At 38.6% G+C, this 13190-nt stretch overlaps 1 protein-coding gene across 1 annotated transcript; it reads right to left on the minus strand.

The window, feature by feature from the left end:
* Nucleotides 1-409: 409 nt before the first annotated feature.
* On the minus strand, nt 410-3362 carry LOC141652711 (chlorophyll a-b binding protein 4, chloroplastic-like). The gene is made up of 3 exons (XM_074460301.1): nt 2910-3362; nt 1431-1846; nt 410-704 (listed from the first exon to the last, which is right to left on the minus strand). The coding sequence occupies exons 1-3, from the start codon at nt 3113-3115 to the stop codon at nt 568-570; spliced, it is 759 nt and encodes a 252-aa protein (XP_074316402.1). The 5' UTR covers nt 3116-3362; the 3' UTR covers nt 410-567.
* Between the last annotated feature and the right edge of the window lie 9828 nt (nt 3363-13190).

Here is a 13190-nt window from a genome sequence, read left to right on the forward strand (position 1 = left end):
TTTTTGATAAAAGTGAATCTTAAGGGAATAATTTTAGGAAAAAATTATATAAGTGAGTAATTCTAAAAAACCGAATTTTAAAAAGGAGTAATTTTTAATGTACTCTACTTAAAATATTATCTTTGTCTGACTTATATTCATTGTTATACACTGTTGTTCATTGTTACACAACACGGGGAAGGGTTGCGTACATTTGACCCTCGTAACTCGTCATAGGCAGGAGCCTTTGAGACATTAGATAATCTCGCGTGGCTACAATTACTCGGATTTCAAATCTTTGCAGTAAATTGCAAGCTAAAATTCAGAAGTAATCTCTGTTTTTAGAAATAATGTAACATGGTCCAATATTTCTTAGAACAAATTTGATAAAAACTCGAAACAAAAAATAAAGATTCGCGACAACAAAAACTAATTTCAAACGAAAATAGCTATGATAGGGAGAAGAAGTAGTTGTTCTGTACATTGAAAGTCCCTTAATTTCACATAAGTTGAATGCCATGAATCCACACAAGATTTTCAAGGTATTACAAAAGAACTATGACATAATAACTCCGCTTCCAATTCCGTCTAAAAACCGCTCAATGTCTGAATAATGGTGTTGTGCCATGGGTCCGAAAGGTGCTGCAATAAGTTCTCAAATGGCCCCTTTCCGGTCACATTGTGCTGAATCAAGAATCCCAAAAACGCTAACATCGCCAATCTCCCTGCCATGATCACAAAACATACAAAATCAGTTCTCTATCGCTTTTCCGCAACATATTTGTTCGTCTAAAGAACGCAAATGTACATAGTCTTACCTAGAGTTGGCAATCGGGTCAGCCGGGTCGGGTTTGGGTCGGGTCAAGTCGGGATGGGTTTGGGTCGGGCCGGGTTGAGTCGGTGGGAACGGATCACTAACGGGTCGGGTCATTTCGGGTCAAATTATGTAACAGGTCGGGTCGAGTCATTATCGGGTCCTGTTACTTAATCACATTACTACAATTTTTGACCATTAAATTTAGCTTTTAACCTATTATTTGGTTTAATTATTTCATTATTAAGTCAAACGTATCAACGTAAACACAAAATCACTTTCATTTTGATCAAAAATTAGGTTTAATAATTATCGGGTCATCAGTTTAATCGGGTCAGTATCAGGTCGGGTCAATATCGAGTCGGGTCTGGGTCGGGTCACGGATAATCAGGTTGTCATCGGATCGGGCCGGTTTCGGGTCGCAATATTTTTGGGTCCTGTCGGATCGGGTTTGCTCGGGTTCGGGTCGGGTCAGACTTACCAGCTCTAGTCTTACCCTTATAGTCCTCTTGTACTAAACAATTACTCATTTTGACAATTTTAAATTAATCAACATCATTACTCAGTGCCTTAAAGGCTCCAGCCTATGTAAAAAGGTAATTTAGACCCGTAACAAGAGCGGTAAACATTTATTTACCGTTAGCAAGTTCCTTCTCCTTGGCTTCAGTGGTAGGAGCAAAGTTGAGAGGGTTAAAGATGCCACCAGGGTAACCAACTTCACCAGGGGGTAAACTGTATTGCTTAAAGATAGGGTCTTGGTTAACACTTCCAGGGTTCTTGATATCTTGCCATCTCCTAATCTCGACGTAATGGAACAAGATGAATTCGATCACAAAGAGGGTTGATGATGAGGCAAAGTACTCTGCCTTTCCTGCATCATACCATGCAGGTGCATTTATGATCCCTATTTTTGTGAAAACTTCTGGTAGTAGCATTCCGGCTACTCCAAGCATTGCCCATCTGCCGTTCACTAGCTCGGCTTGCACGAACCACTTCAAGTTCTCCGGGTCCTCGGCTAATGCCAAGGGATCAAATCCATTGTCTCCTGGAAGACTGTATCATGGCATAGACATAAGGTTAACATTATGTGACTTATGTCCAACGTAGTGTTTATTCTTAAACTTACAATATAGACTATAGAAGTACTACAAAGGAGAATTAAGTTGTGAAATTCAAATCTCTACATAGTATAAAAGTCAAGTTTTTTGGAGAATTGTAATTGGCGGCTGATTTTAGGGGTAACAAAGTATTTTTTTAATGTGAGGCTAACCCATGATCTTAACCAGTAACGACAATTAATGAAAAATTCCAACAAATTCTCTAGAAGTGTTTGAAAAATTTATTCAATTCATTATTACTATATTTCAATTTAATTCAATGTCAATTCTCTAATTTAATTTCAATTCATATTTTTTTTTTAGTTGTCGATAAAATAAATATTATATCTAATTATATTCATACGAGGTCCGTATATGATAATTTAAACCGACCCGTGCATTTTTTGCACGGGAGTAAAACTAGTTATTAAGATTCTAGAGATTTTTCAATTTGTGAAAACTTTGAAAGTCGGGCTTACAATAAGGCCTTTTTTTTTTTTTTTGTATATCCATACGGTTTAGGCTGGATTTGAGCCAGGTATGACCATTAGAGGGCGTTAAAGCGGTCCCTCGTGAGTTTTAGTACTCATGTAATTTTAGGGTTAGAAACCAAGACCCCAGGTTAGGCTAGAATAATTCTTTACCGGTTAATCCAAATGCACATGGGTTTATAATAAGGCTTATCGGCCCCCAACATTTCCCCTAAATATGGGATCGATGAACCTTTTTTTTTTTTTTTCTAAATTGCATTAGTGTTGATTTATGAGTTAAGAAACCGCGAAAACAAAACCATGACCTATATCGCTTCAACGTCTTATCCTAAATTCAAGCACAAGTACGATCAACATCAACAAAATGCAAATAATTTCAAATTTTCATAAACATTAAACAATATAGTAGTTACTCTATAAGTAGATGGTTCTGTGTAAGACCGTTATATGCATCAGACGAGTTATTATAAGGGTACACTTATTATAACTTAACACATTAACAAAAAGTAATCCGTATAGTAGTAGTACCTTCCATTGAGGTAGTTAGGGGAACTCAAACCAGGCAACCACTCTCCCTTCTTAGCTTCAACCTTAAATGAACAAGTTGACGAAGTTGATGGCAACCTAACAGGGCAATCCTTGTTAAGTTTACCAGGAACACCGGTCAAAAACCGGGATTTCGACGCACACGGCCGGAACCCGGCAATTGAAGCTTGTGTTGTCACTGCTGCCATCTCTTTTCCAACCAAGTTATATTATTTACTCCTATTAAGGATATATTAGAGAAAGAGTGGCACCAAAGCTTAAGGGTAGTTTAAGACTTGAAGTGGTAGTAGTATATTTGATTTTAAGACTTGGGTATGTGGCTCTTGTTTAATGAGGGTCACTTGGGCCTTTAGTGGGCTGGATTTTTTGGGTATGATAGTTGGAATTTTAACCAATGAAAATTGTTGTTTGCTATCCTTATCTAATGCCATATCCATATATCTATTGCTTTGATTTTGTTGGTTGTAAGAAATTATTTGGTCCCATGTTTATGCAAGGTGGAAGATTTTTGCTTGTAGGAATCTTATTGTACCATTTGGCTTGTGACATGTGGATTGTGGAAGGTTGTGTGTGTTTGTCCTAGACATGGCATAGATTATTTTGGTCTATAGAAATACACGACGATAATATGTAGTTGATGAAATTTGAACTCAAGTTATGAGAATTAATCCTAATGAGGCTAAACTAGTAAGAGTAGTAATTCTTGTATCATTTAGGCGGCATGTACTCCTATAGTTAATAACTTAATATCACTATTATTATTATTATTATTATTATTATTATTATTATTATTATTATTATTATTATTATTTTTCAGATAAACGCACTAGGTTGTGAATAAGAATCGAACCTGAATTGAAGTAAGAGAATTCTTACCCCTAAGGTAACCCTTGTTTAGATATGCTTAAAATAACAACCTAACTATATGATATTAGTCAAATCTCCACTTTTGTATCAACTATATTAATACTACCAATGCAATGCAACCCAAGTGATTAAATGCATAACAAAGTACTCCCTATGATTCTTTGAAATTGCAATTTGTAAGTATCATACGATTGATGATTTGGTGACTTAACCAAACTCTCAAAAAAAAAAAAAAAAAAATTAACAATCAAATTCAACAAAAAAAGAAAAAAGAAAAATAACAATCAAATTCAACAATTACAAAAATGTGTGTATTGACTACTACCGTTACTAATCCCCAAAATCAACTACTCACGAATAACGATAACTAGATAGTATCCCGCGCTTCGCGCGACCTGTTTTAAAATTTAGTTATTATAATTGAAGAAAAATAACATAATTTATATATGACCTTTAATATTTTTACTTATAAATAAAAATAAACTAATTTTTCTCAAATTTAATTTTTTTAGGTTTATTTTCAATATTTTAAAATAAAATACATACAATTTTAACTAAAATTAATAAGTGATAATTTATTATGCTGATCAACGTTTTATAAATTATTTTGTGACTAATTCAAATATCATATTAATTAAAATAAAATTTATTCGAATAATGCAACAATCAACATTAAATTCTCAAATTATATCATTTCACAATACGTTAGGTTCCAAATCAATCAATATTTGTTCAAAATGATGTGAATAAAATTTTATGTAATTTTTAATTTTTTTATGTATAGCGTGTGATATTTATTTGGGGATGTAGCAAATTACCCCCATAACTTATGTACTATGTGCAATTTAACCCTCTAAGTTTCACTTGTACCAAATTACCCCTATAAGTTTTCAAAAATGTGCAATTAAGCCCAAATCAATTTTTCTACCATTTTTTTAACTAAAATCTATTATTTTCTATTATAAAAATCATTTTAAATATATCTATTAAAAATTAAATAAAATACTTACATATTCAACAAAAAATGTAAACCAAATTTAAGATAAAAAAAATTGGACATGTAACTTTTCATTGTAACTTCACTAAAGAATAAAAATTCTCATATTATGAATACTTTTTCACCAAAAAAAAATATTTAAACATGCTTTCTAATAATTAGGAATTTTAGGATTAATATTTGATCAATATTTATGACTTTTAATAATAGTAATTATATTTAATTTAGTAAATTTCAATACTAAAAATAAGAAATGTGGCAAATTACACATTAAGAGAAACTTATGGGGCCTATTTGCTACATTTATAAGTTAAGGGGTTTAATTGCACATCGTATCAAACTTATTGAGGTGATTTGCTATATTTCCCGATATCCTCTTATGTATCACACATATAGAGTTCAAACTCAACTTATTTAAATGTTTTGATTGTGTTTTGCATCTGTTATATGTCAAACATATCTATTAAAATTGCACCTTCTGTATTTTTAAACAACTATATATAAATGATGTTTAAGAGTTTACCTATAAATAAAATAGGTTAAACTTTCTCAAATAATATTTTTTGAGGTTTAACTTCAAAGTATTTAAAATATAACATATAAAATATTTAACTAAAAGTAATATTTATCTAGTCATAATCAATATTTATACTTGACGTATACGTATTTTAATTGAAGATATTAAAGAAAAATGTAACGTTTTTTTTTCCTACTTTTTTTATGTCTTTTATAATACTATAATATTTAATAATCATTACTTTTGTTTTGTTTATTCCAATGCATTCGTGATCACTGTGTACATACATACTCGTACACATACTCGGTATCACACTATTTAAATGTAACACCCCGATATTCAGAGGAGCCTTAACTAGGCCTTCCTTAGCATATAAGGGCGTTACCATCTCGGTTGCCCGAGGAAAGTAATTATCAAACGTCAATAAAAGAACTATTAAGTTATATTACAAGTGATTCAAACCAAAATACAATACAGGGTACAACTCAAGGACTACACGCTATGACCATCATATCTCGTGAAGACTCATCCCCGCCCCCGGACTCCCTATCCACGACATCAACTCCTGCTAAGACCGACTGCTCACCATAAGGGATCACGGCAGACACATAACAAACAAACAACCACACAAGGTCAGTACTGAGATACAACACAGCGAATACGACTACAACTAGCAAGACAAAACAATGCCAACGGCTCACACTCAACCACAACACACCAACATCCTCATCATCGATCGTCCTTTGGACGGACCAGCCAGTGGGGGACCGCAGCCGTTCCCACCTAAGCCCCGCTCATCGTACGAGCGATAACCCTGCTCATTAATGTGCACATCCCTTCTGTGGCGGGTTCCACAGAAGGCGAAACTAGGGCGTGAAGTCACTCCCGCAAGCGACCCCACTCAGCCGAGAACGCATCTCGAGAACCATCACAACGATCACAACCACCACCACGACACAATACAATTACCATGTCAAGCAACCACAATACTATCACAACAACCGACACACTAGACGATCTACAGTAACTGAGTAGGCGAACCTACCTTTACGCATCCGCAACCAATCCACGCCGACAAACACAGCATCCAGCGCACAAGCAAAGCCTATTACCATCATGTAAATATCTATTACTACAAGCAAAACCCTAACTATGGAAACAAAGGCACGGATGATGATTATGACATACCTAACGAGGGGAGAGACAAGGCGAAAGACCGCTACCCGACTCAAGGGACGCTCTCCTAAGGCTCAAGAGTCTTCAAAAGGCATCCATGGAGGTTTTGAGGTGAAGGGAAGGGAAAGAGGCGGCTGAAGGATAGGAGGAAAGTGGCGAAAGTGATTTGCGGATTTAACAAAACGCGATATAAAACCCCCGCTGAAAACCAGGCACTCGATCGAGTACCCAACATACTCGATCGAGTAACCCCCTACTCGATCGAGTGCCCTAGCTACTCGATCGAGTAGCCTCTACTCTATCGAGTACCACTCCTAACACGTAGCTCAAAGAGGCTTTGGCATACTTTTCTAAGATTACTCCCGTTCCCGAGGACAGTCAACGATGGTCAAAGGGTCCCTAAAAGGGCGGGTATTACAGTCTTCCCCCCTTAAAAAGAACTTCGTCCCCGAAGTTCACCTCACCTATCTCCCGCTCACATGGAAACAACACGACCTTACCAAACTTCCCGGCCAAACCAATACCTCTTGAAAATACCATCCCCCCCCATGTCATCATCATCACCGACCACATATATACCTATCGACTCTTGCCACTATCATGCAAACTTTATCACAGTCAACCGTTATTTTATATATATCTAAAACGTCCAACTTGCAATGTGAAACGTCATTCGTGATCTCCCAACATACCATAACAATTATCGAGTTGTCAATCTAGAACATGTCTCATATCAACTTTCATGTGGTGTGACTACTACCGCCTTGTTATTTGGCAACACGATTCCATCATAATGAAACATACAATCACACTCACTTTCATTTTAAAGGACTAAGATAATTCGTTATGCTAAAGCAGATCATAACATCAACAACATTTTAAACAACTACCGACAACGTTATAACCACGCAAAACATTATCCATACATGATACCAACAATATTACAAACAACTATTAACAACATTATGAACGAGCAAGACATTATTCAAAACAACCTTTTTATTCCGCGACATTACTCTTCCCCTCTAAAAAGGAACTTCGTCCCCGAAGTTCACCACCCCAAATTATCACGTACATAATTTACTACTTGTATCCTAATCATTAAAGATAACCATATTATTTATTATGGACATTACTCACTAATTATACACTCGTTAAATTAAAATCATACACATGTCACCGGAATAACAAGCCACCGATTGATAACATATATTAATATGGTAAGCACAAAAGTACGAGAAGCTACAACTCTGATAAATAGATCGTAAAAAGGCGCATACAAAATAAAAGCAACAAGAAATTATTATCGCCTCACTAATTGTGACAAATACGCTTATAAAACTTCAATCATGACTTGTAACATATGAAATTAACGGTTCAAATGTGTTACTACGCACTCACAACTGCTTTAAACCTTAAGATCGTAATTATAAAACAATTGAACACTTTTAATTTTCAAAAACCCCCTGTAACAGTGACACTCGATCGAGTAAGTATCGGTACTCGATCGAGTGCCATGCTACTCGATCGAGTGTCTTGGCTACTCGATCGAGTAGCCCGAGATCAGAATGCTTTTTCTCATGTCATCCTGTAGCTACTCGATAGAGTACGGGGTACTCTATCGAGTACCTACAGGCCAACTCCTCATAAATCTGTCACGAGCTAACACCAATGCGCATACTTGACATATAAAATCGAGTCGGGACGACTCCCCGACTTCTAATACCCTGCAAACAGTTAGAATATCAAATTCGGCCTTATGGCCAATCATACAGATCCAACTAAGTCTCAAAACAAAAGGAAACAACTATCAAAGTCTAACAACAATACCACCATCTAACATCAACTACTATCAACACTCACGAACGAAGATAAAACAAGGAGTATCACTCCTGCACGCTTCTTCGCCGCTCGAACATCACCTATCATCACCACCACCACCTCCAGGATGAACCTACTCCCGCATCACCCCCGCTCCCGCTCCCGGGCCCACGTACCAAGGCGTCAAGCCTCCATAAGGAAAGGACCGAGGTGCTCCCCATGTCGATCGTTCCACCCCGTAGGAATGGAAAACCCCGAGTAATCCCCAACGCCACTCCACCAGATGGATGCGGTCCCTCGGTCCCTATCCCCCGGGCGTACGCCACCTCGTGCATGTTCCGGAGTGTCAAGGTAGATGACACTCTCTCCGCCGTAATCGGATCGCGTCTCGGGGTGTCAAGGTAAGGGTAGCATGGGAAGGTCGCCGCTTTGTGGTGGTGCTACCGGGCCGTGGCCTAGCCTCCGGGGCCCTCTCCCTCACTCGACGGGGTCCCCTCACCACTCTGGGTCTCTCCACCCTCTGAACTTCCGCATTCTCGCCCTTCGTCGGCTCCGGCATCTCCTGGAGGATCGTGCCATCAATGAGATAGGTCTGTAGCTGGCGGGGTATGTCCTCATCCTCCTCCTCCTCCTCCTCATCGTCCCCATCCACACGGTCACCACCGCCGGCTCCAAGGGCTCGTGGCTGGGAGGTGCTCAGAGCCGGAATCTTCATCCAACTCATGCCAAGCACCCTCCACGCTAGGCTACCGTCGCCCAAGGTTCTCAACCATTTCGGTCGAGATAGTACTCACGATCCATGGTAGGCACGGGGGTAGCTAGAGGCACGTATCTTTGAAGAAGCCTCAAAGGAGGTTAGCTTTTCAGCTAACCGAGTGGCAATGGCACCACAGCTCAGGTACCGAGAAGTAGAGGAAGCCATCAAGGCAAGAGCAGCACAAACTATGGAAGGAGCATTAAAGACCACTTTCTTGGCCCGCTCCGGATTGAGGTACGACATCAAAAGCAAGACCTCATGGTTATTCAACTTACTGATATCTTTTCGATCATAGAGGAGGTTTGAAAGGGAACGGAGAAAGATTCTCAAAGTGATGTCTTTGAACGTATTAATCAAAGATATTGCTCGCGGTGGGAGCTTGCTTCCCGGTCAAGCAAGGCATTAGGCGGCGGGACGCCGCACTCACCTGGAATGTCGGTGATGGAGTCCTTGGGAGGCTTGGCCAACCCAAGGTGAGAGGCAAACAAATCCATGGTCAAAAGGAAGCGGTATTCATTAGTCCGAACTCCACGGTCGACCCATTTGGGTCATAGTTAAAGGAACTCATAAATTCTAGGGTAAGAAAAGGGTAAGTGTGCTTCCTCAGCCGGTACAAACCAATAAAACCCAAGGTCTCGAATATATGACGGACATCCGTCTCTATTTCCAACTCCTCTAGCACACCGGTGTCTATACACTTTGTGGGTCTCATCTTGCGTTTTTGTAAAGCTACAAAACGCTCTCTTTGCTTAAAGTCAACGAAGACAACAGAAGGGTACTCGGAGATCGGGTACTACCGGTCCACTAGCCTCCCCCTCTCAAGTGGATCAACCCTTCCCCGTTTACTCTGACGGGTTCCAAGGTTTAGTCTCGGCATCTGTTCTAGGCATAAGTCCAAACAACTTGTATAAACATCCAAACACTTATTTCATGTAACTTGAATTCACATATCCAGCTAAGCACACAATTTTCCAACAATTTTGACATGTGAAGCACATAATTCATGTTATTAAACTTGAATATTAAGATAAGTGCACATGTTTATCAACAGTTTCCAATTTTTTTGACATACAAGTTCAAGCAATTTGTATAAAACATGTAGGCATACACTTCATACAATTCGAGTTTTATATAATTGGCAACTTCACTAACTCGTTAACCAATTCCATACTCGAGGCTCATAGTTCATGTCATTAAGCTTAGATGTTTCGCTAGGTATTCATATTTCATCAATAGTTTCCTCAATTTTTATCATATGATCTCAGTTTGTAGCCACTTATAAACCATAATTACGAAAGTTTGGCATGTGGACACATATACTCAGCAATTTGAATATCCTAGCATGCTTCTAAAGGTCGTTCCATTTACATTGCAAACTACATGTTACTAATGCAAGAGAAAGAATAATTTATGACAAATCAATATCACTCTTCACTATTGTGTAAAACAACTCAATCAAAATTTTCAGACGGTCTTTACAGCTGTGAAAATTGTGGCATGTATTCATCAATCATTGTTTCTATTATTATATTGAAGTTCAACTTATACTTATATTGTCAATTACCACTTCAATTTTCCAATTCTAAGTCACGAATTTCCCATAAGGCACTTTTAAGACGGAGTTTTAAGGCAACTTTCTAAGGTGATAATCATCAGAATTCACCTTTCCACATGATATAAACAATGTATAATACTTAATTCCATCACCTAATCAATGTAGAACAATCAAAAATCAATTTTCAAATTTGTAACCCTAGAAATTTCGATTTCATCTTTGCAACTTTTCTAATCTAATCTACGGCAATTAATCACCAACAAACATGGAAAAGAGGCATATGAATCATGTTTCAACTATCTAAAGCAACTATTACATCATGTGAATCGAAAATTTCAGATTACCTCCTCATTCTAACACATTCAAAGTAACATATCACATAAATTGAGAAGAATAACTTACCTTGATTGATTAGTAGAGCAAAGAAACGAATTAAACAAGGAAAATCGACCCCAAGAATCACTACTAACCCAAGAGAAAGAGAGGATTTGGGAGAGATTAAGGGATTTAAGAGTGATATAGGATGGTTGTGCCGAAATATGGAGGAATAAGAAGAAGAAATAGAAAGGTGAAGGGTTTTAAGAAAACCCGTAGGAATCCGCACAAGAACCTACTCGATCGAGTGCAGGGTACTCGATCGAGTACCACCCTACTCGATCGAGTAGGAGCTAAATCATCGAGTAACTGCGGGAATTTTCCCACATTCCGACGTTATAGCCTCCTGACTAGATCGAGTGAGGTCTACTCGGTCTAGTACGCACTCGCACTCGGTCAAGTATGGCTAAGTGCTCGATCAAAAGTACGAAGTAACTTGAAGATTCCCGCAAAAAAACAACACTGCGTGTCGATTCCCACTAAGTTCGGAATTCGGCACTCATTATCAAATTCATTCACGTATTACCATCATTAACAAAATCTACCGTATTGCCAAACAAATGAAGCTTATCCCACGTACACTACAACCTTTACCCTACTCGGTTTACCTGCTACCGACTTTCCGTAAACATAATCACACCATCATACTACATTTAAGCTTACTTTATGTATATTACTACTAAATTGAAACATTTAAACTAATATGAGTTCATTCTTTCACGTATTGCATAAATGCGTACTTTTCAAAACAAACTAATCTACCATGTTTCACATTCTATCATAAGCAATTTACTTTGCCTAAATCAAATATTACGCAGCGGAAAAATTTCAACTAAATAGCGAAGCATATACACATTACCACATCCCGTGATTCGAATTATTACTCATCCCTACTATAATTATCATAAATTTTATGACAAACACTTACATGTTCGCTACTCACACTACACATTCAAATGCACACTTTCACGCATCTCCATGACGTATAATTTCGTCACATAACTCCTAGCTATCATATAAGCTCACTAATCATCCAACGAGCTTCAATAATCTCATCAATAATTACCATACTCGGCCCAAACATTACTATCACACCTCTATTAATTCTAACAAAACTTAACCGGAGGTAGCTCCGGCACAATTAACATACATAGCACACATAGACACACGGACTCCACATTCCCATCCCATGTGTCTGGCTTAAGTATCATGGGGCCAAGATTTTGAAATGAGGGCGCCTACTCACCCAAAATCTAGCATCAGCCGGGGCTCCCATTACACATACACCAGGTTCATTTTACTAGACTCTCTACGTTCATTATGTTCATTTGTTACAGGTTCCAAAATCGTCGCTCTGATACCACTTTGTAACACCCCGATATTCAGAGGAGCCTTAACTAGGCCTTCCTTAGCATATAAGGGCGTTACCATCTCGGTTGCCCGAGGAAAGTAATTATCAAACGTCAATAAAAGAACTATTAAGTTATATTACAAGTGATTCAAACCAAAATACAATACAGGGTACAACTCAAGGACTACACGCTATGACCATCATATCTCGTGAAGACTCATCCCCGCCGGACTCCAGCTATCCACGACATCAACTCCTGCTAAGACCGACTGCTCACCATAAGGGATCACGGCAGACACATAACAAACAAACAACCACACAAGGTCAGTACTGAGATACAACACAGCGAATACGACTACAACTAGCAAGACAAAACAATGCCAACGGCTCACACTCAACCACAACACACCAACATCCTCTGTCACTGACTGTCCACTGGACCAGCCCTGCCAGTGGGGGACCGCAGCCGTTCCCACCTAAGCCCCGCTCATCGTACGAGCGATAACCCTGCTCATTAATGTGCACATCCCCTTCCGTGGCGGGTTCCACAGAAGGCGAAACTAGGGCGTGAAGTCACTCCCGCAAGCGACCCCACTCAGCCGAGAACGCATCTCGAGAACCATCACAACGATCACAACCACCACCACGACACAATACAATTACCATGTCAAGCAACCACAATACTATCACAACAACCGACACACTAGACGATCTACAGTAACTGAGTAGGCGAACCTACCTTTACGCATCCGCAACCAATCCACGCCGACAAACACAGCATCCAGCGCACAAGCAAAGCCTATTACCATCATGTAAATATCTATTACTACAAGCAAAACCCTAACTA

The sequence above is a fragment of the Silene latifolia genome, chromosome 4 (assembly GCF_048544455.1).
Source record: "Silene latifolia isolate original U9 population chromosome 4, ASM4854445v1, whole genome shotgun sequence".
Classification (NCBI taxonomy): domain Eukaryota; kingdom Viridiplantae; phylum Streptophyta; class Magnoliopsida; order Caryophyllales; family Caryophyllaceae; genus Silene; species Silene latifolia.